General features: G+C 45.6%; 2 protein-coding genes across 3 annotated transcripts in view; one reads left to right on the top strand and one right to left on the bottom strand.

The window, feature by feature from the left end:
- The window catches only part of LOC143301629 (myosin light chain kinase, smooth muscle-like), a 181,271-nt gene that overhangs the window by 139,741 nt on the left and 14,185 nt on the right, over window positions 1–27,345 (bottom strand). The window lies entirely within an intron of this gene.
- Window positions 6,765–26,913, top strand: LOC143301412 (sn-1 acyl-lipid omega-3 desaturase (ferredoxin)-like). Its single transcript, XM_076615682.1, has 3 exons — window positions 6,765–7,092; window positions 22,801–24,046; window positions 25,240–26,913. The coding sequence occupies exons 2-3, from the start codon at window positions 23,072–23,074 to the stop codon at window positions 25,426–25,428; spliced, it is 1,164 nt and encodes a 387-aa protein (XP_076471797.1). The 5' UTR covers window positions 6,765–7,092; window positions 22,801–23,071; the 3' UTR covers window positions 25,429–26,913.

The raw sequence follows: 27,345 nt of genomic DNA on the forward strand, positions 1-27,345 counted from the left end.
GTGGAGTGATGGCTTAGATGTAACGCCTCCGCCTAGGAAGCGAAAGAATCTGAGCGCACTGGTTCGAATTCGCCAGTATTTTCTCATCCCTCCACTGCACCTTGAGTGGTGGTTCCGTGTGCAGCATGCACTTAGCACACGTAAAAGAACCCACGGCAACAAAAGGGTCGTCCCTGGCAAAATTCTGTAGAAAAATCCGCTTCGATAGGAAAACATGAAAAAAAGTTGCATGCAGAAAAAAATACCAAAAAAGGGGTGGCGCTCTCGGTGTAGCGACGCGCTCTCCCTGGGAAGAGCAGCCCGAATTTCACACAGAGAAATCTGTTGCGACAAAAAAAGAGTAATACAATACAATACAAAATGAAAAGAAGTGGCAAACGGAGCAGCTAGAGAGGGTGCACAAAAACAGTCACAAATATTGAAACAGTTATCCATCCATCAGTTTCGGACTGTTGTAGACTGCTTGAATCTTCAGTGTGGATCAGATTTGAGGGCGACAGGTGAATCCAAACGGTAGGTCTTCGATGTGTCACAAGATACAGACACAGGGAGACAGACAGAGAGAGAGAGAGAGAGAGAGTGTGTGTGTGTGTGTGTGTGTGTGTGTGTGTGTGAGAGAGAGAGAGAGAGAGAGAGAGAGAGAGAGAGCTCACACAACACACACACGCACGCACACACGCACGCACGCATGCACACACACAGCGACAGACACACAGAGACAGAGACACAAAGGCATACAATGAATGAATGAATGAATGAATGAACGAACGAACGAATGAATGAATGAGATAACGAATGAATCAATTTTCCATTGAGTTATCATTTTACTGGTCCCATTACATATCTGTTGTTGTTAAACACTCGAACACACAGCACAGAGGAGAAGAGAGGGAGAGACAGACAGACAGGCAAACAGAAACAGGCAGACAAAGAGAAAGAGAAAGTAAATTACTCAATCTTTATTCTCCAACGGTGGGGATATTAGCACACTGACCAACTCACATGTTATCATGCCAATCAATCCTCTTTGTGTCCTTTGACACAAAAGTCCGCCACTCACAATCTCCAATGTTGCCCAAAATTCTGCTGCCGCTAGCTTCACGAACGTTGGTATCGCAGTTCTCATTCAATTTATTTTCAACCGTTTGTCTCCCTTGGTCTTCCTTGAACTCTTTTTCTGTTTAGTGTCCAGCGAATGGATACTCCTGTAAATGCAAATGGCAGCACTCTTTGTACATGATCTATCCAGCGCAATCTTTTCCCAGGTGCAACAGTTCAGTTTATGTCCAAGTCAGCATGTCGCCTTTGTGAGCCGCACGTGTTCTCATATTTCCTCAGCCACATGTTTTTCGCATTTCGTGATCCAGGCACTGTCTATGAAGCGTCACTGCATCATAGATGAGCTGTACGTCGAATGGCCAGCACCCATGAGGTTTGGTAAGACTGGGGTGATTGCTCGGGGCAACCGTAATGAAGCCAGTGAGACAGATGGTTTGACAGCTGTACCGAGGAGCTGAAGACAATTCATAAGAAGATAATTTGAAAAGAAAACTTTACAACTTAGCAAGAAAACGACTGTACTAGAAGATGGCATCACTCACGCAGCGCCAGAGAAGAAGTCCTGAGACGACTAACTGCGAAGTGCAAACAGCAGAAGTAGACTGCGAGACTTTGCGGGAGTACGGTGCAACTGAGTCAACGCCAGAAGAATACATCTGAGCCGACAGAACCAGAAGACAGTGCCCCACAGGTCGGCGCCAAGGACTGACCAAAGTAAATCAGGTGTTCGTGGTGTGGCTTACTGTGTTTTGTGCTGTGTCTCTGTTCAGAGTGTTTTTTTTTTAGAGAGCGCTGGGATTTGGGAGAGATGTGAATTGAAATGTGAAAAATGTTAATTCATGGTTTGGTCTTTGTGTGTGGAATGAGAGGCGAGTGGGTCCGGGGTCGAGAGGGATCTTTTTCTAATTTATCGGGTATGTATTTGTTCCATGTTCCGTTCAGTGTTACTCTGGACCATACAAGAAGATTGTGCTGAAAACATTCCTCCTGAACAGTCGGATCTTGTTTTTGGCGCTGATAGTGCCTTTTTTTTCTTCTTTTTTTTTCTTTTCAAATGTTGGATGACACAAAAGCCTGCCCTTTTTGTCTAAATTTCTGCTACTGCATCACCGTCCATTGTTTTGTTGTTTTTTTGTTGTTGTTTTTTAAACTAACACCTCTCATACACCTTGCTTGTGTTCTCCCTGCGTTTTGACCGGCTCAACAGAGGCTTGTTTTATTCTCAGCTGTTTGGTCTTTGTGTTGATCTTCAGCCCAGCTTTATATTAAGTAGTGGAAATGTCTTCTGCCTTGGACTCGGAGTCCGCCTTACGCTCTGGATGAAGGTTGATGCCATCAGCAAAGTCCAGGTCCTAAGACTTGCAAGAGCCCATCTGATTCCTCTTCTGTCTGAATGCACCATAGTTTCAGGATCCGGTCAGTACAAATGGACTAAAAAAAAACGTTAGCATCTGTCGCGTGAGGAAAGATTACGGATTTGACCTTTTGTTCTGTTTTTTTTTCTATTTCCTGCGACTGTATGCAGATATTTTTTGTATAGTTTATAAACTTTGAACGCCTGTCGAATTTTTGTGTGTGCCCATCAGGTTTTGCCAGCAGTATGTCGTATAATCTTGTTGTTCACGTGCTGTTATTCGTTAAACTGTACTTCAGGCAGCAGCTGGTGAAATTTCTAACATGTTTTTTTGAAGTCAGACGAAAAGAGAGCTCTCAAAAGGTAACGTGACATCCCTCTGGATGTTCAGTTTGTGGCAAATATTTATTGCCCACTTTTTTTTCTTTTTTTCTTTTTATATCTGTGTGTTTAAGTCAGGTTTTCTGACTGCCCAGGGTACACCAGGGGAACACATTGTTCTACGTAAGCAACCAGTTTTTATATCTTATGGCATCAACTAATAATGTATTTTATTGTATTTTATTTTATTCTATTTCACTTTTTTTTCTTTTTTGTTGTTGGCGTTTAATGTTTTGTTTCAAAGTACAGAGTTGTTTGAATGTAACTTGGGATGAATGTGAAGGGGTCTCTTTCTAAATGTTTGTATAAAGGTAATTGGCTTGTTATTTGTTGGCACACGTGGTTAGATAATGATCGCGTTTTATTTTTGCACTTCTTTTAATCAATAACATGGTTTGTAAATAAAAGAGCTTCATTGTATTTTGGGGAATTTAGAGAAAAGAAACCGTTATAATTCGTCAGTATTTTCAGGAGGTTCTGGAAAGTTCATTTCCCAAAGTAGTAGTAGTAGTAGTAATAGCAGTAGTAGAAGTAGTTGCCTGCGTTTTTCGTAGGCCACTAAGTTGCACTGAGCTGTATTTTTGCTATAGTTTAGTGGTTAATGCAGATTTTCTAATAATGTAAATGAAATCGTCTTAAAGTAGTTTTTTTTTCATACTTACCTTAGTTTTGCGATTATGATTAATGTCTTAGTGATCTTGGCCATTTAGGCCTGTTGCTGTTATGTTGTTTGTTTTTTCCTGCCTGACTTTACATGGTAGACCAACGGGCCAACGTTATCTTCGTCGGATTGCAGTGGCAACCCAAGTCAGCGCTGACACTTCATCCCAACTATTCCCTTTCGTCCCACCAATTGTTTCCCCTTTCCCAGTCCAACTGCGTCCTTTGATCCTTCCCCAACATCACCCACTCATCCATCTTCCCAACGTCATTCTTCATCGCGGTTATCGTTCTTCGGCATCATCTTGTGTAGAACTTATCCCTTCAACTCTTCCACCAGCCTCTTCGACAGTGCCGCGCACCGTCTGCGGTATGGGGTAGGTTGGAGAGGTTACGATTTGTGTTCGATACCTCCCCTTCTTTCCTTCATGCTCCAGCTTCTTTGCTGTCCTTTGCTGACTACACTGGATGTGTGAGGTGGTGATGTCTACAGATAAACCATTCAGGACACCGCAGTACCCTCTACCTAATGCCACGAGAGACATAATCCAACAAGAAAAGGACAGTATGCTGAAACTGAACGTAAATGAAAGAGCTGCCTCTCCGTATTCGTCGCCTATAGTACTGGTTGAGAAAAAAGACAGGACTGCATTCACTACCCCTGATGGGCAGTTTCAATGGTGAGTAATAATGCCCTTTGGGTTGAAAACAGTTGGCGCTGTGTTCAGCCGGATGATGAGGATACTTTTTTCACCACTGGGAAGACCTGCCATCCAAACGTTCATGGATGAAGCACTGATTGCATCTGAAAGCAAGGCACAGCATATGGTTGCTCTTTGATGCCTGTTTCGTAGACTTCGTGAGGTCCAACTTTCAGCACGACCCTCGAAGTGTTATCTCGGGTTCATGGAGCTGGAGTTTCTGGGACATGGGGTTGGAAACGGAAAGATGTGGCCAGCCACAGAAAAGGTCGAGAAAATCCATGATGCAGAAAGAACTGAGGGCATTTCTGGTATTGGCAAGTTTCTGCCGTTGTTACGTTCTGAACTTCTCCTTGATTGCTTTGCCCTTCACTGATCTGACGAAGGGGAAAAACCCTAACAAAATGGAGTGGAATGATGACTGTGAAGGCGCTTTCCAAACATGCAAGTCTAGACTGTGCAGTTGTCCAATCGTCTGCCTACCAATGATGGATCTGCCTTACGTGTTGAAAACTGATGCATCAAACAAAGGCCTTGGAGCAGTTCTGCAAAACCATGGACAGGGACTCCAGCCTATCGTCTACATCAACAGGAAACTCCAAGGAGCTGAACTGAACTATTCAGTCATTGAAAAGGAATGTCTGGGCAAAATTTAGGGCATTCAGAAATTCGATCCATTCCTCTACGGGACGACGCTTATACTGAAAACTGACCATCAACAGGTACAGCACCTGGAGCACGCCAAGACAGCAAGTGGAAGGTTGACACAATGGACTCTCCGACTACTGAAGTACTCTTTCCACGTGAGTGATACCTGACAGACAATGTGGGTGCTGATTACTTATGTTCTCAGTGATTCCTGTTTCTGGTGAAAGCTTCTCTCGCTCGTGTTGTTTAACAATACGGGTAGTTTTGTTTTAGGTGGGGGTGGGGGGATGTGTCGCGATAGGAAAGATTACGGTATTGACCTTTGTTCGTTTTTCTGTTTCATATGCCTGTGTGCAGATATTTTTTGTACAGTTTATAAACGTCAGCGAAGTCCAGGTCCTAAGACTTGCAAGAGTCCATCTGATTCCACTTCTACCTGAATGCGCCATAGTTTCAGGATCCGCTCAGTACAAATGGACTAAAAAGACGTTAGCATCTGTCGCGAGAGGAAAGACTACGGTTTTGACCTTTTGTTCTTTTTTTCTATTTCGTGCGGCTGTATGCAGATATTTTTTGTATCGTATATAAACTTTGAACACCTGTTGCATTTTTGTGTTGGTCAGTCAGGTTTCCCCAGCTGTGTGCCGTGTCATCTTGTTTTTTTTTCACGCGCTGTTAATTCGTTAAGCTGTACTTCGGGCAGCAGCTGCTGAAATTCCAAACATGTTTTTGAAATCAGACGCGTAGAGAACTCTCAAAAGGTAGCATCTCTTTGGATGCTCAGGAATATATTTATTGCCCAGTTTTTTTTAATACATATATATCTGTGTGTTGAAGTCGGATTTTCTGACTGACCAGGGTGCATCAGGGGAACACGTTGTTCCATGTAAGTAACCTGTATAAAAAAATATATATGTATGTATGTATATGTATGTATATATATATATATATATATATATATATACATACATACATACACACATATGGGGGGTTTGCTTGTAAAGGTTTGCTTCAAAGTACAGAGTTGTTTGAATGTGACTTGGTATGGATGTGAAGGGGGTCTCTTTCGAAATGTTTGTATAAAGTTTGTGGAATACATTTTTCTTTTTCTTTCTAACTTCCTGATTAATTCTGTGTGAGAAGGTAGGTCCCGTCCCGGAGGAGTCGGGTGCGAAAGCATCCAACCTTGTTTAACACCAGTCCTTGTGTGAAATGGGTCGGTCAGGATCGTTCAACAGAATTACTACTTGTGACTTGAAGTCGGTGTATGAGTGTCCCATGGATTTAACATTTACTATACCTCCGAAAAACGGGGTATGGCTGCCTACATTGCGGTGTAAAACGGCCATGCACGTAAAAGCCCACTCGTGTACATACGAGTGAACGTAGCAGTTGCAGCCCACGAACGAAGAAGAAGAAGAAAGAGCTACCTAGCACAGACAGATAAATAGAAAGTGAGTGAGGAAAGAGAGAGAAAGAAAGAGAGAGAGAGGGGGGGGGGGGGAGAGGGAGGGAGTAGATAAAGAGCCGGACAGATACATAGAAAGATAGAAACACTCAGAGACCCTCCCCGGTTCCTTGGGGGCAGGAGAAGAGAACAGTGGCAAACACAACCACGAGAGAGTGGCGGAAAGCCTCCAAGCCACGGGGAGCTCACGGCAACACGCGGGGCTGTGCCGCTACCGTACTGCTCTGTATCGATGCCCGGTGCTGGCTGGAACGGTAACGATCGATCCGATGCCAGAAACTGTGCCGCGGGAGACTGGATGCCGGTTCCAGCTGCCAGACCCCCCACGTCACTGCCAAGTGCCTGCCCTACGTCAGTCCGCGCGTGCGTGTGTGCGCGTGTGTGTCAAGTCCTCGGCGACACAGAAACCGGAAGGACGTGAGAGAGAGAGAGAGAGAGAGAGAGAGACGGGGGGGAGGTGACAGACCTCCACACGCGCGCGAATGGGAGGAGATGGACGATTGTCGTGCGCCACGTATCAGAACTGGCACGTGCAACACATGTCTTGACACTACTACTTCGGTGGTGGAGGGGAAACGAAGGACGTGTGTCAGTTGTGTGTGGAAGCAGAGAAGCAGCCGGCAAATCCCGTTGACCTCTTCCTCTCCTTGATGCCAGCGTCTTGTAGGTTCTGTTGGTGGTGCTGGTGGTGGTAGTGGTGGTGGTGGTGTTCTCCTGGGGGTGCTGGCCTGCCGGACCAGCGGTATGGAGGAGGTCTGCTGCCTGGGGCCTGCTGATGCTGCTGATGCTGGTGCTGCTGCTTTGTGCCGGCTAGCGTGAGGGTAACGGCATGCTCCTCTTTTCCGTGTGTTTCGGGGAGGGGGGAGGGGAGGGTGGAGAGGGAGGGTGGAGAGGGGGGTCGTAGATGTGTGAGTGTGTCCTCATCTTCTTTTCTGTCTTGTCGGAAGGAATTCGTTTGGGGGGTACGTGTGTGGGGGAGGCGGGGAACGTGGGCGAGGAGGGGGGAGGGGAGGGGGGTGGTTGTAGGTGGTGTATGTGTGTGTGTGTGTGTGTGTGTGTGTGTGTGTGTGTGTTTGGAATACAAAGGAAGTGTACATGTGTGCATGCAAGTGTGCATCTGAGAAAGCCTACATGCGCGTGCGCGCGCGCGCGAGTGTGTGTGTGTGTGTGTGTGTGCGCGCGCGTGTGTGTGTGCTTATATATAAACCCTACTATAAGAGTATCTTACCGTTAATTCTAATTACTACCCAAACTGACTCTACACCATAAAACTCAAGACTGTTTATTCTCTTACATTTTAATGAGGGAGCAAAATACAAAAGTAAACCAGTAGTTTTGGGGTTAGTGGGATCTGATCGGATAATTTGGTACCCTGGTATGTTCATATCAGTATCTGTTATGTTAGAAGAAAGTCGAGATTGAGTCAAAAATGAAAAGGATTTCCGGTGTTATAACAATGGTTGCAATATTGTCCTTCTTGTTTGTTGCATTATTTATGTTTAAATAACCTATGTGGAGTCCGCTGGGTTGGCCACGAGTCAGAAGCAAACAATATGGTACTTGAGAATATAAAGATTATAGAGCAATTTTAACTCAATTTTAAATCATAAACCTCTCAGATAAAAAAACACACAAGCTATTTCGGATTACCCTATTAAGTCCGACTAGGATTTAAATACAAATATTGTAAGCACATTTACACAAAGTGTGTGTGTGTGTGTGTGTGTGTGTAAGGGAAGAGAGAAGAGTGATGGAGAGAGAGAGAGAGAGAGAGGGGGGGGGAGGGTTTGACAGACAGAGAGCCAAAGAGAGATAATAAGCGCAAGTATGTGTGAATACGTGTATTTTTGTGTGTATGACTGTATGTGCATGCTTGCGGGCACGAGCCCTCGTGCCGTGCTTATCTCTCCGTAGATTTGGTTCAGATGCTTCTCCAGCCACCATCCCCACTGTTGACCGTCCTCACGACAGTAGGCTACCACGATGTGTGTGGTCCCACTCTCCCCATTCAAGCCCACAGCACACTCAGCTCTGGGTAGGAGCCGGCCATGGGCCTAAAAACCCACCTCCGCTGGGATTCGAACCCGCGTCCTGCCAGTCGTCAGTCCGCGACGCTAACCACTTCGCCACGGTGGCTGGCTGAAAAGATAAGATCTTGATTTTGACGACTCTATTTCGCCAAGAAACAAGCGTTACATTGCACTCTTCCCATGTTATCAAGGACTCGAACCTAAAAACAGGAGAGCTGGAAGGTGGGGTAAGCGAGGAAAGGGAAGGAATTGTCTTTCTGGTGTCGAGCGTTAGGCTGCGTGCAGTGGACAGACATACAAAAGTTACAGATGCGGTGTACTGAGGGGAGTTCTCCCATGCTGTGGTCCATTTACAACAGACCTGCTCAGTCCCATCTCCCTGTATTGTCAGCCAGAATTTCTCTCCCTGTGTTCACTGATGTTCTGTTCACTTCAGACCTCGTCAAAAATATAAAAAGATGTTTCGCGGCTTTGACGTGCGCTAATTAGTAGCGGTGGTAGTTCCTGCTACTACAAACCTGCTTTTTCCTCCTCCTTCTGCACACGCGAGTATCGATCATGTGTATGGGGGGAGGGGGGGGGTCGTACAGACAGCACTGTTTGCGCTTCGTGTTCTCTTTCTTTCTCTCTCGCTTCGTCCTCCTCTTTTTCTTCCTTCCCGTTTCTCAGTCACTGCCCCTTCCGTCTCTCCTGATACATATTTTCTGTGTCTGGTTTCCTGATACCATCGCATAGTTAGATCTTCCTTCAGAGCTGAATTATCTCCAGCCTGCTTGTTTGCGGTGTGAATAAAGGGATATATAGACTGGAACGTTCAGCTGTTCATGGGAAAATCTTTATCAAAATGTCTGTATTGCGTATATTTTGTATGTGCGTTATTTCAGAGGATGTGAACGATCGGGAGTTCTGATTTTGCCTCAGCTAAACTGCACATGCAGATCTCATTTTGTGCATGATGGTTACGCTTTGTGCATAATGATCACTACATATGCCCATTCTTGAGATAATTTCACATTCTCACTGGGCAAAGGGAGAAATACTGAAATACTGACAGACGACAGACACCATGGAGAGAGAGGTTATGAGATGTGCACAAAATCTGTGTTTTTGTAGTTGTATTCAACCAGCCCCTAATATAATAAACGAAAAGCACAAAAGGCAATACAGACACAGAACGACAGGTGGATATATGTATGTATATTAGTATGTATATGTGGGGGTGGAAGACATATAGAGAGAAAGAGAAAGAGAGAGAGAGAGATGTAAACATGTCAAAGTCTGAACATAAAAAAGCAACATGTACAAAGAATTTACAGGTTACGAAAAAAAATTTGACAAAACAGAAAGAACGAACTGTACTGATAGAGGGTAGTGGTATAGACACAGCACATAAGTTTTGCTGTTGTTGCATTTTATATCCAGCTCTCTGGGCAAGAAAAGGAAATCGAGCGCTTATTGTAGTTGTTTGTTTGTTGTTGTTGTTGTTTTTAACTCATTTAGCTCTCAACGCCACAACAACGCATGCTTCCAGCATGAGTGATATCAGTGGTCAGTACTGACTGAGTTATCTCAATCAGTACTGACCACTGCTATTTTGTTTGTTTTAAAGTCGGACGAAATCAGTTATACTGTGCAGACAACACATTCATCAAAGCAGTAATGGATAATGTGGGAGGGGGAGAGAGGGAAGTAGGCGATGACAGAGAGAGAGAGAGAGAGAGAGAGAGAGAGAGAGAGAAAGAGAGAGAGAGAAGTATAGGCGATGACAGAGAGAGAGAGAGAGAGGGGGGGGGGGTATAGGCGATGACAGAGAGAGAGACAGAGAGAGAGACACAGAGAGATGTGAACAACTGGCGATAACAACTGTTCGCAAATGTCACCATTTCTGTTGGCTCTCTATGCAACTGTTCTCGCTGCTCAACCAATAGCGTCTCTCTTAAATTAACCTCCATATAAATTCATGCCCGGTTGTGAATGACACCATTATAAGCAGATGCCATCAATAAACATAATTTTTTTTAAAAATATAACTTTCAAACGCAGATCACTCAGCGTTGCGGCACCTGATTCCAGAAATAACCAATCTGAATCTTGTTCAAATAAATAGTAAGTGAAGACGAACAGAGAGAAAGAGAAAGAGCGAGCGATGGATATAAAAAAAAAAATATATACACAACAAACAGTGAATGCTGTATTGAGTGTATTGACAACCCGAAGGTAAATTTAGTTATGAGATCAGCAGCCGAAAAGAAACAACAACAAAAAACAAGACGTTTGAGAGAGTGCGGAAAGTCAAGTGGAGTTGCTTGACATTCAAGGGTTCTCTCCTTTGTAACTGAACATGCACAACAAAAAATATACCCCTCTGGAGTCCTTCAAGCAGGCAAAATGAATGCTCCAGGGCAATGGAGGAGGTATGCGGGGAGGGTAATCAATCCACATTATCGTGCATTACATCAGCGTTCTAAGAACAGGAAGAAAACTATTCGATGAACACGACAGTACAAGATGCAAAGAAAATCTCTCTCTGTCTCCCTGCGCACGTACGCACGCACACACGTACATACACACGAACACACACACGCGTACATACGCACCTATACGCACACACACACAGCAGATCAGGAAAATCTCTCTTTGCCTGCAACCACACGCAGTCAGTCACTCTTGTATCTCCTTTGACCGAAAACCACAGTCTGAAGACATTACAAGAACCAGGAAATCCACATTGAAACCAGATCATCATTGTTGCTCGGAGGTTTCCTGACAGTTCAAACACGCAAGCTACCTGCCCTTTATCGACATGGGGCACAGAAAGGGAAATAAAAAGTCAGTGTATAAACTTAACTAACGCTGTCATGCTTTTTCCGTATCGAATGTCCCCTCGACGGATCCCAATTCGTCACGTGTCTCCACTCGTCCTTGAAAGCTGATGCTTGTATCAATCATTTGATTAAGATGATTATATGCAAGTGCTGGTTCGCGCTTCCTGCTCGAGATTGCCTTGCCTTCGTTTTTTGTAGCTGCACTGGGAAGATGATCACGTACGCTGTCACCTGCTCAGAGTTGTTTATTTTTTAATTTAATCTAATTTTATCTTATTGCTGGCAGGGATGTTAAACCGGTGTTTCTTTCAATGCAGTATCAAACAGCTGTACGCCAACGTGTTTTTTTGTGCTTTTTGTTGTTGTTTTTGTGCTTTTTTCTCCTCTCCAAAGACGACAGGGGTTGCCTTCACAATAAAACGAACAAACCACCACCACAAAACGGCTGATGTTTTTAATCAACTGCAATCTTGAGAAGGTCAGCTTGAGTCCTTTCCTCATTTTCCTCCTCTTCCTCTTCGTCATTATTTTCAACATCGGTGTTGTCTATATTCGAATAGGCCGCTGATTATCTTTCTCAGAGTCATTAACAACACTGATCTAGCTCATTACCCGACTGGATAAAAAGGTACTTTCACACCTTTGTTACTGGCAAAAAGAAATAATGAGATGGGGAAAAGCTGTTAAAATATGGATAGCTTTGTGGTGTGTTCATGATCAACATTTTCTGTTGATAATTTAGTAGATTAGAACTGTTTCCCCGGGTAAACACCCATGGCGAACTTCATGCTTTGAATCTGTGTGTGTGTGTGTGTGTGTGTGTGTGTGTGTATTCCAATCCTTCTAAACACACGGACACAGATACACACACACGCGCTCGCTCACGCACACATTCACATACAACTACCACCACAACCACTAACGCCACACAACACACACACGACATCACACAACAGTTGAAAGAAGCTGTTTCACACACTTCCCTCCCCCACCCCTCACCACCACCAACTTTACACCGTCACCACCACCCTCCTTTTTTCACCCCCTCCTCCAAGGACAAAACATTGATTATTTCTAAACACCAAGCAGAACATTGTATCAACAGCTATATCATTGGGATGATTCACGCAGCGACACTGCAATGTACACACGACACTGCTCCAGAAGGAAACACTGAATTGTAATGACCAGCACCACAGTACATAACGCACGAGTAATAGACTACGCAACAGAACGAATACTACCACTACGACTACTGCTACTACCACCACCACGACAACGATTTCTACTATTACTTCTACTACTCCTCCTCGAATAGAAAAAAAAAACCCACAAAAAATGAGTCAGCTAATACAAACCTGTCAAGCAAACAATCACTCTTCTGTGGCGTGACCATCAAAGAACAAAGTCGATGAAGATGGACGTATTTGCAACTCCATCCTTTTAAATTTTTGATCAGAATTAAGGAAGACATTTTTTCCCTTCAGAAAAAAAAAACCCGCAGAAAAAAAAAATCTGAATAATATCAACCTACGTGATGAAAGAAGATAGGAGGAAAAAGACGAAAGGATGAAATGAGATTAGGCTGGAGAAAAGTGTGTAGTTGTTCACTTTGCAACGATTCGGTTCTTCACAAAGAAGTGCACATACACGCCACCGCAATAACACGATTCCGGGATAGAAAGAGAGGTAGAGCGAGTGGGGTGGGATGAGGATGAAAAGGGAGAGAGAGAGAGAGAGAGACAACATAGACAGAGACAGAAATTGGGCTTGTTGGGAGAATCCCTTTGAGATCGACTGAAGAAAAAAGAAAGAGAATGAAAAGCAGAGAGAAGAGAAAGAATAAGCTCTCGCTCTCTCTCTCTCTTTCTGTGTGTGTGTGTGTGTAAAGAGAGAGAGAGGTGACGGGCAATGGGAGGTGGGGCGGGGGAGAGGAGGCCGGGGGGGGGGGGGGGGGGTATCGAGGAGAGGTCAGAAACATTGGCACATTCAAAGACTCAGACAGAGAGACAATGGTCTATGGGCACAAGTTGAATTAGAATCTTCAGAAAAAAAAACCCCATCTAACGCCACGGCCACGGGTCCAACAATGCGCGTATTCAGCGAAGCAGAGAGGCGCAAATAAAAACCCAGACGTTTTTTGGAGGAGGTGGGGGAGTGTGTCTGTGTCTCTGTGTCTGTGTGTGGAGGGGGGACGGGGGGAGAGGGGGGGGGGGGAGCTTCGGGGAGAGTTGGAGGGGTTTCCTCGCAATGAGCTCGATTCATTCCCTGCCCTCTTTTGTCCAGGAGCTGGCAATGGACGCTCGCGTCTGAAAGCACTCGCTGTTTCTGAACGTGGTCTGTAGCCATCCAGGGGCCCAGAAAAGGACCTTTCGTTCCCCATCCCTCTCTCTCCCTTCCTCCATCTTGGCTGTTCCCTTTCCTCCCCAACCTTTCCTTCCCTCCTTCTCTCTCCCTTCCTTCATTTTGCTGTTCCCCTCCCTCCCAATCGTTCATCCCTCTCCTCCACACCTTGCTACCCCGCCCTCCCTTGTTCCTCCCACAGCTTCCTCCCTCCTCTTATTCCCTCTCCCCCCCTTGCTTCATTTTGCCCTGTTCCCCCCTTACCCCTCCCTCCCCAATCGTTTTTTTTTTTTTTCTTTTTCATTCCTTTTTTTTGTTCATTCCCTCCTCCCTCCCCCACCTTGCTGACCCCCTCCCTCCCCAATCGTCATCCTTCCTCCCCCCCATGTTCCCTTCCGATCCTTCCCTCCCCCTCACCTTGCTGTCCTCAACCCAATCCCCTCCTCCCCAACCTTTCACTGTTCCTCCTCCTCCCCCCCCACCTTGCTGTTCCCCTCCCTCCCGAATTGTTCTTTCCCTCCTCCTCCTTACTGTTCCCCTACCTCCTCGGCCTTTCCTTCCATCCTCCCCCTCCCTCCCCAATCTTTCATCCCCCTCCTCTCTCTTCCTCTATCTTGATGTTCCCCACCCTCTCCAATCTTTCATCCCCCCCCTCTCTCTTCCTCTATCTTGATGTTCCCCTCCCTCCCCAATCATTCGTCCCCCCCCTCTCTTCCTCTATCTTGATGTTCCCCTCCCTCACCAATCTTTCGTCCCCTTCTCCTCTCTCTTCCTCTATCTTGCTGTTCCCCTCCCTCCCCAATCTTTCGTCCCCCCCCCTCTCTCTTCCTCTATCTTGATGTTCCCCTCCCTCCCCAATCTTTCGCCCCCCCCTCTCTCTTCCTCTATCTTGATGTTCGCCTCCCTCACCAATCTTTCATCCCCCCCCTCTCTCTTCCTCTATCTTGATGTTCGCCTCCCTCACCAATCTTTCGTCCCCCCCCCTCTCTCTTCCTCTATCTTGATGTTCCCCTCCCTCTCCAATCTTTCACCCCCCCCTCTCTCTTCCTCTATCTTGCTGTTCCCCTCCCTCCCCAATCATTCGTCCCCCCCCTCTCTCTTGCTGTTCCCCTCCCTCTCCAATCTTTCATCCCCCCCTCTCTCTTCCTCTATCTTGATGTTCCCCTCCCTCCCCAATCATTCGTCCCCCCCCCTCTCTCTTCCTCTATCTTGATGTCCCCCTCCCTCCCCAATCTTTCGCCCCCCCCTCTCTCTTCCTCTATCTTGCTGTTCCCCTCCCTCCCCAATCATTCGTCCCCCCCCTCTCTCTTCCTCTATCTTGCTGTTCCCCTCCCTCTCCAATCTTTCATCCCCCCCTCTCTCTTCCTCTATCTTGATGTTCCCCTCCCTCCCCAATCATTCGTCCCCCCCCTCTCTCTTCCTCTATCTTGATGTCCCCCTCCCTCCCCAATCTTTCGCCCCCCCCTCTCTCTTCCTCTATCTTGATGTTCGCCTCCCTCACCAATCTTTCGTCCCCTTCTCCTCATCCCTTCTTTCCCTCTCTACCTACCTCCCCGTCCTTCCATGTCTGAGGTGCTGGAAAAGTACGAAAGGGAGAGTCCTCTTTCTGTGTGTGTGTGTGTGTCTGTGTGTGTGTGTGTGTGGTGTGTGTGTGTGTGTGCGTGTGTTCGCACGCGCGCGCGCGCGCGTAAGAGTGTGTCAATTTCTGGACAGCCATTCCGTGCAGATTGTTGGGTCAATTCCAGTACTCTGGCTGGAATCAATGTACTCATCGTTTGACATACATTAAAAATGGTCTGTCGTTTTGACCTTGAGCTGGGTCAAAGGTCACAAAGATCAATGGAACGGTTTTAGCATTTTGGTCCATCTTCATAACCGACTTGTGATCGAAGAAAGATGACCTTTTCACAGCTGCAGGTTTCTCAAAGGTCGAAACGTGCTGAATGACTTCAAGAAGAAAGTCAAGTTCACAGAAGCAGCTATCTTAATAACCTTTCCGCTGGTTACTTGCAAAATAGCTGACTGACATTTACGGAACTGAACATACTGATGCAACTCTTCAAGTTGTCCAAATCCGAGAGTTACCGATGGACCACGGATAAAATCCGTGATAACAGATGGGATCCTGCGTATATCTATACAGATTCATAGATAGAATGTTGTGGGACGGATTCTGATTCTTTAAGTTTCTTTCTCGCAGCCATCTATTCATTTCTTCTTTCATTTATTCGCTTCCTTCTTTCTGTTGTAATTATTTATTTTTTCGTCCTATTTTTCAAGGATGTGAAGATATGGAAAAAAAAAAATCGAAGACACGCCATGCAAGATTTAACTCACTCAGTACGGCCAGTCCTCTCTTCCCCTCTACACAGACCCCTCGGATGTCCAGTGGGTGTCTGAATGACCCAACCTTTAGCTTCCGTCGTCAGAACTGTGGTATTCTTTGTCAACATTCACCTCTTCAGTATAAGAGCGTTCCGCTTGCAATATTTTGATGATGGTAATTGGGATGAAACGCTGTTAACGTCGTCTCTTTCGCCGTTCGTATGGAGAGAGTTAAATTCGAGTATGTCAGTCCTTGTTCTGCTTTGGCCTACCTGTTATGTCATGTTCTGGAACACCAAACCATCACATTCCGGCACTCAAGTTTTTGTTATTGTTGTTGTTGTTTTTATGAACATAAATGTCAGCGGAAAGCCGAGTTACTGAGACAGGCAGAGAGAGGGGGAGAAGAAGGGAGTGAGGGAGAGTGAGAGAGAGGGGGGAGCGGCGGGGGGGGGGGGGGGGGGGGGGGGGGGGGGGGGGGTTAGAGACATAAAGAGAGAGGGAGGAGGGGTCTGAATGGTTTGTTTAAGTAGAGTTTACACATGTGTGTAAATATTTTGATGATTTGGTAACGATCACACACACACACACACACACACACTACAATACAATAATCTTTATTCATCCCTTTGCAAACTGATTGTGCATCCACAGGTTCGTTACTCACCTATACAATATCTCTTGAAAGGTATTTTATAACTAAGATTCCCACTTCCGTTAAAGTGCACCAGTTTTGTTAACACACACACACACACACACACACACACACACACACAGAGCAGCAGCAGCAGCAGCAAATAATGACACCAATGGATATATCAGCAGTGTGTATGTTGTGGGAATAAAAGAGGAGTCCTCTCGTGTTGTAACACACACACACATACACACGCACGCACACACACACACACACACACGCACGCGCACACACACACACACACACACACACACAAGATAAACTGTCCTTGGATTTAGCCACCTTGTTCCCCAATCACGACATACATCACTCGCCGTTCCCAAAGCCTCCCCCACATCAACCCTTCTACCACAATCTCCCCCACCTCCTTCCGATAAATTATTCTTCCCCTCCCCACCCCCCCACGCCCTATCCCCGTCCTCCCCCTCCCCTTCCACCATTAGATTCTCAGCTTGCAAAAGCCTGCCTCGCCAGAACAGCGCGAAACGAACATCGCGAGTTTCTTCCTGCTCGGAAACGTCTTCCTCCGTCCACGATATTGATTTATTAGAGTCTATCTTCGTCCCTGTTCCCTCCACCCCCTAATCCCCTCACCATCATTCCTACACTCCCCACCCTCCCCTGCGGAAATCCCCCACGGACTACTCTCCCCGTCACTCTCCCCCCCTGCCCCCCCCCCCCCCCCCCCCCCCCCCCCCCACTCACACCCCACCCCCGCCTACGTCCCTTTCATACTCCTCCAGAGTCGTTGCTGTCTGTGGCTGGAATCGTTCGCTCCCTTTTGTCGCTGGCAAGCAGCGTTGTCACGGTGCTAGCTGTGTTGTTATGGATTTTCAGGAGGGAACTGGTTCCTGGAGGATATTCCGCGTGTCCGTTAAGACTTGCGTAACAGCCGCGAGGAGACTAGGCGTAAGGAGGAACGAGCACATCACATTCACGCCCGACGTAGCCAGGCAGCGTTCAGTGGGTGGAATCAGAGAAAAACAGAACCATTCCGCGACCTCTGATGGAACCAAAGAGCTCCGGCCCTCATTACTGGAACGCCCATTCGTTTAGCCCTGCTTTTGTGTTTACTTGCGTGCTACTGCTGCTGCTGCTCGTTATTTGCCTCTTGTGGGGTAGCACACGTCACAGGGCTCTGTACACGTCACAGGGCTCTGTATAATGCATGCCGTCTGATTGTTTAGGGTTGTTTGGGCTGTATGTCGGCACAAACATCTCTCAGTGAACACGCCACACATCTTTGTGTGACGTTTTCAGAGAGCCTCTCGGTTCAGTCCGCGGGCAGTGATGTAAGAACCGCTCGAAGTTCGAATTCTGGTCATATTCGTCCCAGCATGTAGTCCCCCCCCCCTCCCCCCCCCTCTCTCTCTCTTTCACGCACGCGTGCGCCCGCACACACACACACACACACACACCCGTCTGCAATGACTTTAGCAGCCATGACCAGAACGCCTGTCGCAACTTACGAACACAATGATGCAACAAGATCTGGTTCGATCTCACGATGTGCATCAATTTTAGCTTACTAATATCCTCCAGAGAACTGTCGAACAGTTCAACGAACTGAACACACATCTATAAACTGAAATGACAGTTCATCTTATTGATCAACCTGTTTTAGTTTCTTTCTCTTTGCGTTCGGTCCAATCCATTTACTCTTCACCACATCTGCTAGGCAGATCCCTGACCAGCAGTATAACCCAACGCGCTTAGTCAGTCCTTGAGTGCATGCCTTTGTGTGCCTGTCACAGTGAATTTCTTCTCCAGAATTTTTGCCAGAGACTTTTGTTGCCATGGGTTCTTTTTCAGTACGCCAAGTCCGTGCTGCACAACTGACCTCGGTTTGTCGTCTCATCTGAATGACTAGACGCTCAGTTTGATTCCCGAGTCAAACCTGGGAGAAAGGGCGAGAGCGGGAATCGAACCCAGGCCTTCACGAACAATGTGTTGGCAGATAAGCGTCTTAACCATTCTGTCACCTTCCTCCTAACGACCTGATCCACTACACCTCTTAGTAACTTCTGAAACCCCCAAACCACACAGCAGCAACCAGCACCAGCAATATCAACCGCAACAGCAGTGACAGCAGTTGTAGCAGTAGCACACAGCAGCAGTACGTTGTGGACTTAGCAACAGCAGAAGAGGAAGAAGAAAAAACTTTGCCCACGCCCATGTTCGACCCAGCCATTTTCATAACCCCCCCCCCCTCCGCCCCTCCCCCCTCCAAAGCACAGTATCAGCTGCTGTTGCTTCTGCAGCAGTAGTTACTAGTATTTAGTAAGAAACCTGCAACACAATAACTGTTACATTTCCAAACTGATGCTGTCTCACAACAGAAACCGGCTGTACTGCTTCGTTAATGCGGTCAGTTTCGATTCCTTAAAATCAACTGAGCAACATAACGTGTCTGACACATGGCAGTGAGCTACTGAATCAAAGCGAGATCGGGTAGGAAACGTGGGGTGGGTGTGGTGTATCGCTGTCCCATGACACACAGGCACACAGAATTGAAACACGAACACCAGCCCCACCCTTCATGGCGTGAAGCCAGGTCACCAGATGACTCCACTCACAACACTAACTCTAAAGAGCAACGTGTAAAAACCTGATATTTTGCTTTACGTAAAAAACAACAACAACAAAAAACAAAACAGGGTTTGATTACTTCTGACGGAAACGTTTGAACACTGAGAAAAGTCCAATATAAGACTGCAATGTATTAAGAACAGCACTGTGTGTGTGTGTGTGTGTGTGTGTGTGTGTGTGTGTGTGTGTGTGTGTGTGTGTGTGTGTGTGTGTGTGTGTGTGTGTGTGTGTGTGTGTGTGTGTGTGTGTGTGTGTGCATGCCTGTCTGTCTGTCTGTCTGTGTATGTGTGTGTCACTGACAGTCTATTCGCGTAAACCGTATTACACACACACACACACACACACACACACACACACGCGCGCGCGCGCGCGCGCTAAAATACAAACTAATAAAAAAATTTTTTTTTTTTTTAATGAAATGAAATAATAAGAAATTGAAATTGAAAAAAGCGATATACTGTTTTCTTCTCTTTGGCAGCTCTGTCAACTTTGTCATTAACCCCTTTACTACTGAACCGTTGTAAATTGAGATCAGCGTGGCTTGGATCTGAAGTGCAGTCTTTATTGTTGCTGTGTACGTATCAACAGTGGGATTGGTTTATGTGAACAAACGTAAATATGCGATCCCAGGAGGAAGAAGTCCAGATAGTCAATGGATTACTGACTACCATCCTGGCCTGCCGGTGAACTCTTGTTTTGTCTCAGCGAGGTGGTGACAGCCCTTCACGGGCATGCATACTCGTCAGCTGCAGTCAAGGGGTTAAAGTAAAAACAGGAACGGGGTGATATTCAACAGAAAATAACCTCAGTGCTCTGTGGGGCAAGGATCCGATTGAAAAAAATCTATTTTTGTTCCTATTTTTGATCGTGTCTACTTGTTGGCCTGTCGTGATCCAAGAGATAGAGGCAGCCTACTGATTTTGAAGCAACACAGAGAAGTATTTATCATGCCGTCCTTGGAAATTTCCCAGTAATACTGAAAAACGTTCAGATGAAAATGTAATGAACATTCACATACGGACGGGCCTTTAATTTATCAGACCGCAGCATCCAGCAAAGCTACAGGCTTCGGACGAATGTAATGACAAATTCATTACATAAATCACAACCTTTCTGACTCAAAAAACAAACTGAGCTCTCTCTCTCTCTCTCTCTCACACATATATATATATATACACACACACATCTTACCCATTGTAATATATATATATATATATATATACATATCTGCAGGTGTCACTTTCAGTTGTCCATTAGGAACAACACGTCTCGCACAGCTGGAGCTAATGGAAATAAAAGTGCCTGAAGGTGTGTATCCATAAAGTTGTTGGGTTGTTTTTTTTCTCCAGCTTTTAAGATGTTTTCGTTGTTTGTGGCCAGTCTCAGGTTCTCCAGCACTTAATAGATGACTCACTCGTTCAACATAGAACTGTCACTGTCTGCCACTCAAAATGCAGCATCCACACTGATGATCTGAGAGGTTGAATTGGTACTGTCCTGCCTACTTTTGCTCATGAAGGAAGTGGGGTGGGGGTAACTATGGATGTCAAATTTGTGGCAAGTCTAGTCACAAATGGTCATTACAATAATTAAACATAATGGACTATTAACTTTTTTGCCCTGAGGAAGAAGCAGGTGTCTGCCAACATGAGTATGACGCAGCTTTCCATTCCACAATTTGGTTCGCAAATCGTCCGTATTTCAATGATGCAAGATCATATTGTCGCTCCATCATCAAGTTTGCAGTTATTTACACAGGAAGCCTTTTGGTGTGCCAGATCATTTGGGTGTTTTGTCAGCGTTTTCTTTCCACTTTATCCATAATAAGTCTTGCCATACGGTACACAGACACTACAGTGTCGATATTTCTGTATCATTTATCAAACCCGTGGATTTTTAGGCATCGTAACACGCGCAAGTAACAGCCCACTTGGTTAAACAATGTGAGCACTTTCCATACTATTTTCATTTTAATGTTTTTGGAGATATGAGGAAATGCTCGGTTTATAAAAGTACATTTTATATACTCGTTTGCAAAATCGTAAACACGTTAATCGTAAATGTATCAGTCCAACTTTTTTTCGATAATAGCAGGTCTGCTTATTGGCTTTCGTTATAGGCTTACCAGAGAATAGGTTGCCCGTACAATTTTGAGTAAGTACAGCAAACTGTTGGTTTAAATTTGCGTTTGTTTTGTCGGGGAGATCTAACTGGATCGCGTCTATGCGAAATCATGCCTGATTTGTAGATTTTAGATTACTCATTTCGTAGACATGGCACATGACATGTCTGTTCGAAATCGCGATGGGTTGGAAGCAGACGTTCTGACGTCATATTTTGACTTTTGCTTCCTGGTCTGACGTTGAAGTTGGTCTGGCACTCAGAGGTTATCGCACTTCTGCTTTCTTCTTTCCCTTGGTCATGGTAGCCCCAAAATGATTCTGTTTTCTTGCAGCAGTTTTCTCTCGTCCCGAAACGTGTTTTTATTGCTGCAGATCTGCTTTGACATCTCGCAGGTTTGTTTGATATGCCTGCGGGTCAGAACGTTCAGGTTCAGGTTCAGGTTAGGGGCGATGCCAAGCATCGTAGCCTTGCGGCTTCATACGCCCCGTCGGTTTTCGTTTTGTTTTTTGTTGCTGGTGGTGGTTTTTTGTTGTGTTTTTTTTTCAGGGACTTCCAAGCCCAGGCTCACCTTTGACCATCAAAGTCAAACATCGTTTTCTTTATGATATCATGATCATCAATAAGCTTTTTAAAGGCATTCATGTTAGGTGCAGGTTTGATTTCGGCGTGCTTGGGAAGTCTAATTAAAATATTGAGGTGTTGGATATTTTTTAGTGAAACAGTTACTCAATTTCGCCCATTTAGTCATCATGTTTGAACTGTCTAATTACATTCCACAAGCAGTTTTCTTTAATTTGGTATTTATCACTTTGTATCGATCATGAAATTCGACCTCTTAATTTTTTCCACGTTTGGAGCGACCTTACTCAACTTGCCGCATCAGCAAGCACTTTCACTGCGTGCGATTCAGTTCTCCATTGAATATGAGGATCTAGATCTGTGTAATACATATCCAGTTGCCCTGTGCGTACATATCTGATTCTTAAGCCGTTCTTCAATTTAGAGAAGCTAACATTTCTTCTTGTTATTAAAGATTCCATTGATTTTTGCTGAATTCTGAGTTTTCCCCTACTCCATTCCCCCAACCTTCACAAGCATTCATAAAGGAGTTTACTGTGCGCGTCTCGAATTCCTCGGGATCTACTTAGATCTCTACTCGTGTTACTTTTCTTTTTTCTTTTTTTTTTTTTTGCTTATCATAATTTTACATTTGACAAAAAATAGTAGCCAAAGCTTAATTTCACGTGACCTCGGAAAAAATCACCCTGTCAGAAAACAGCCTGTTTATTAAAGCGATGCTGTGCCGTGCTGAACATGCCTCAACCGAACTGGTTTGCCCACTCACCCACCATGCAGAATATAGTCAACTTCCCAAGATACCACTAACCGGCGACACGTCTGTCCATCTATGATCTGCAGCTGTCTAGCTGCCCACATCTATCTATCTTTCTGTTTATATATTTATGTGTCTGTTTTTAGATATACACACATAGATTTATACATATACCATGACCCTCTCGTGTGTGTTTGTGTGTGCGTGTGCACTGGTAGAGATTTCATCCTCTTTGATCCATGAAGTTTTTTTTTCTCCTGTTGCAGATCCATGACGGGAGCCCGAGGCCGGTGATGTAGACATGTGACCACAGACCCTGTACATTCCACCACGCCGCTTGTAGGAGCTCCCCAATCAGCCCCCCACTTCCCTTGCTAAGGTTCTGTCTGGATAAACCCCTAGGATAAATCAGAAAACGCGTTCCTTCAAGCCTTCGGTTTTTGTTTGGGGATTTTTATAATTTACTTTTTTTTTAGCCTGGTAGTTCGGGATCTTGATTGACTTGTTTAGCAGTGAGCTATCAGTGATCACCCGAAAATGTCCAGTCCACAGGTAGTCAACTCCGACAGCATGTTTAGTTCTCACTCCGATGCCGAACCTCCACCTCCCACTGACGGTGCCCCACGATCCAGGCCCAAGGGGAAGTCTCCGGAGCAGGAGGAGGTCCTGAAACAGCACAGTCTGCCACCCAGCCTCCCGTCCCTGGGTGACATCAAGCAGGCGTTGCCCAGCCACGTGTTCGAGTCCCGCGTCAGCACGTCCCTGTACTACGTGGGCAAGGACCTGGTGCAGGTGGCGGCGCTGTACGTGGTGGGGGACTGGGTGTGGTCGTCAGGCTGGGTGCCAGCTTGGTTGACGTGGTGGCTCATCCCGGCCTATTGGCTGCTGCAAGGCACGCTCTTCTGGGCGCTGTTCGTGCTGGGGCACGACGCCGGGCATTCCTCTTTCTCCCGCTACTCGCTGCTGAACGACGCTGTGGGCAACGTGCTGCACAGCTTCCTCCTGTGTCCCTACTACTGCTGGAAGCTGTCGCACCGCCAGCACCACGCTTTCACCGGCAACATGGACAAGGACGAGGTCTTCTACCCCATCCGCCAAAAGGATGACAACCACGCCTGCTTCCTCCCAGTCTTCGGCTTCGGGGCGTCCTGGTTCGCCTACCTGTTCAGCGGCTACCACCCTCGTTCTGTCAACCACTTCAACCCCATCCAGCCCCTCTTCTCTCGGCACGTACTGGCCTGCATCTTATCCATCACTATGGTCATCCTGTGGTCCATGTGCCTGTTCCACTACTGCCTGACGGCGGGGCTGGCCAAGCTCCTGGTGCTGTACGCTGTGCCCGAGTTCGTGTTCGCCTCCTACCTCGTCTTGACCACCTTCCTGCATCACACGGATGAGCACGTGCCCTGGTACGACAATTCCATGTGGGACTTTGTTCGTGGCCAGCTCAGCTCCGTGGACCGTGACTACGGCTGGTGCCATGATCTGGTGCACAACATAGGCACCCACCAGGTGAGGACAGGAACAGCACCGGCACCACTTCCTTAAGTTCCATTTTCCATCACCTTGCATTGATGCAACGAAATTAACAAGAACAAAACAAAACAAACAGTGCACTTTGATGCTAAGTCCCATCTTCCTTTATTATTGTACTTATTCGCAGAAACTTTTGATTCAGCGTAATGCGTTGTTAAATCGCCGAGACTGTTTGCTATGCCTGCTGTCGTTCAGAACGTCAGATATCGATCCCCTGTTCACATTTGGGAGCAGTTAGGGCTTATGGCGCTTACGTTAAACCAGCCACGTGCGCTTGGTCTTTCCTTCCTAACACAAGGAAAAGAGATGGTCTGGCCATGTTAACTCATATTCATAGACACGCATATAACATCAACACAGGTGGCGCTGACTTTCAATCAGTGTCAGATGTAAAAGTTACCAGTATAATCAAAATCTGTTACATGCAGTCCATGTATCATCAAACTTCGTTGATTTTCCTGGGGACGGGTTTAAGTTAAACAATTGAGAGAAAAAAACAACAACAACAAAAAGCAAACAACAACAACAACAACAAAAAACAAACAAACTGCGTGACCACAAACTTTTACCAAGACCAGTTGGCAATACCAGTTTTGGAGGTATTGTCCGCAAGCACTTTTCTTATCAGTCAAATGATGTTTGAGTTACACGAAGTTGTTTGTTGTTGTTGTTCTTTTTGTTTGTGTGCTTCTTTCATCTGGCACAAACGATCTGTGCGATAACGTGAATACGATCATGATATTCTGCATCTTTAGCCCGAACAATCTCGAAATCAATTCAAAGCATTCCAAGAAATTCACTGTCAAAGCAGTCACAATGGTCCCGCTCTGCGTATCTCCCTGTCTCAGTGTTCCCCCGTATCTGTGTCCCCAAACCATGGGACAGGGTCAGGGTTATAAGCAAGTTCTGTCTGCCACAAAACATCAACATTGAACACGTTCCTCTAAACCATGGAACGACATGTTTGTAATGATGTCGGAATACAGCAAATGATTCGAGTTCCTTAAAATATAAATGTAGCTTGTTTGTAAATGATGTATCAACAGTTGTGAATATATTATGGATATGAAACGCATTTATGTATGGAAGATATTCATAACATAACCAGTGTGTGTGTGTGTGTGTGTGTGTGTGTGTGCGTGCGGGCGTGTCTGCGCTTGTGTTACCAGATCCACCACCTGTTTTCTACCATCCCCCACTACCATCTTGAGGAAGCCACGGCAGCCTTCAGACATCAGTTCCCGCACCTGGTGCGCAAGAACGACGAGAGGGTCCTGCCCGCCTTCTTCCGGATGTTCTACAAATGGGTCAGCCAGCGGGTGGTACCCGACTCCACCCTAGTCCACGTTTACACCTAGACACGTTACCTTGCAATATACTGCTCATCCTTCTCTCTTTTAACTTCCCACTACCTTTTCACTACAGTTTTTTTTCCGTTTTATCTTATTTTATCTATTAGTGTTGTTGTTTTTTTTATTAGAAGTTGGTTTGGGTTTAATTCAACCTTCTGTGTGGCACTGTTCCACATTATCCTTTTTTAAATGATAAATGTAGGATGATTGATTCTAGCATGTATGTGGCGTGCACATACCAAAGAGCAGGATTGCTTAATCATATGACGGAACAGGATTTCGTAACAGCTCAGGGTAACTTGTTGAAAAATACAATATGGCAAACAGGATTTCTCAGCAGCCCACAGTTAATCGCTACATTTTCGTGAAATCTGTCGTTTCGACAGTTGGCTAACTTACGAGTGCAAATGAATAGCCACGGTGCTCTTGTTCCTGTTGCTATTGCTGTCATAGTATCCGTTATTGAAAACATATTTCAAGTTACACCCGATGGATTTCAAACCCATACTGGGCAATGCAGCGGGCAAGAAGGAAGGTTACTTTCTGACACAGCATAGCCAATCTGAAGTATCATTACACAAAACAAATCACTGTTGTACTTTTTGCCGATCCACATTCCGAATTTTGAAAGTTCTGGGGGATCGTTAAAATTCAAACTGTGTCATTCATGTGGCACAAGCAGGACTAGGGTTGTGTACCGACACAATCTCAATATTACTATACAATAGATCTCAATCAATAACAGAGAAGAGACTATGAGTATGTATTAGTATCTTGTTCTTTTATTCATATTTAATGCTAACTGTGGTTCAGAGTCTTTCCCTTTAATAATTTGACTTTCATGCTTAATTAACTGCTCACTCAGTCATTCCACGCGCACGCTATATTTTAACAGTCAATCTTGACATTTTTAATTTGTTTTTCATGCACTCAATTTTGACCAAAGGTGCACTATGTCTTATTGACTGTGTATCTTGTTCACCTTTTTTGCCTTTTTTTCTTCACAGGTGATTTATTTATTACGAATCACGAATTATGGTCTTCCTTCAAGTGTTACCATTCCAACTGGTTGTTTTGCTTCCAGATCATACAAAGTGTTCATTGCATAGTGGACTAAGCCGTCATTTCAATGGATAAGTGTATTCTGGTTTAACTTCTTTTCACCTTGCAATCATTAACATGCCAAACATCCGTTCTGAAGCTTTAAAGCATCTGGAAGTCACAACTGTGATTTATGGTTAACCAATGATTTTCGTGGATTTTGCAAAATAAGCTTTAAAATCCTGCTTGCGTAGCTACTCGGTGAATATAATTTATCCTTTTGATGTGCCAACAACGAGGCGCCGAACTTCGGTTTTGTTCCTTTGAATATTATAATCGCTATTTTCACTCTCTCAAACTACGAACCCCGTTTTTCTTGCCATCGGTGCAGCAAAATACGAGCCATAGACATCGATCAACAGGAAAGTATGTAGTGAACGAATGCATGCAGAACGAAGCACGGGGGATGGGGTTGGGGGGTGGGGGTGGGGGTGGGCGGGGCGCAGGGGAGTGGGGGGCGGGGGTCGAGGGAGATAGGGTGGGAGAGGGGAAATATAGGCAGGAGAAAGAATGGCAAGGTGAACGAGACAAAAATCAAGTTTAGTGATAAGGACACAACGAACATATTGTGATTTTTTTTTTTCGCACAAGGCTGTCTTCATCTCCTTCTCTCACTCGATCCACTCCGCCAATCTCTCTCTCTCTGTCTCTGTCTCTCTCCCTCTCTCTCCCTCACGTAGCACCTCCACCCTCCACCTCGAACCCCCTCCCTCCTCGCCCAGTCTGGTTGTTTTGTTGTTGTTTTGTTTGTTTGTTTGTTTTTGACCTCTGGGGAAAAGTTTCTATATATATATATATATATATATATATCTATATCTACCT

The sequence above is a fragment of the Babylonia areolata genome, chromosome 27, assembly GCF_041734735.1.
Source record: "Babylonia areolata isolate BAREFJ2019XMU chromosome 27, ASM4173473v1, whole genome shotgun sequence".
NCBI lineage: Eukaryota > Metazoa > Mollusca > Gastropoda > Neogastropoda > Buccinidae > Babylonia > Babylonia areolata.

Coding starts and splice junctions, on each gene's coding strand:
- LOC143301412 (XM_076615682.1), top strand. CDS start 23,072: ATGTCCAGTCCACAGGTAGTCAACTCCGACAGCATGTTTAGTTCTCAC. Junction 24,047..25,239: donor ACAACATAGGCACCCACCAG/GTGAGGACAGGA, acceptor TTGTGTTACCAG/ATCCACCACCTGTTTTCTAC.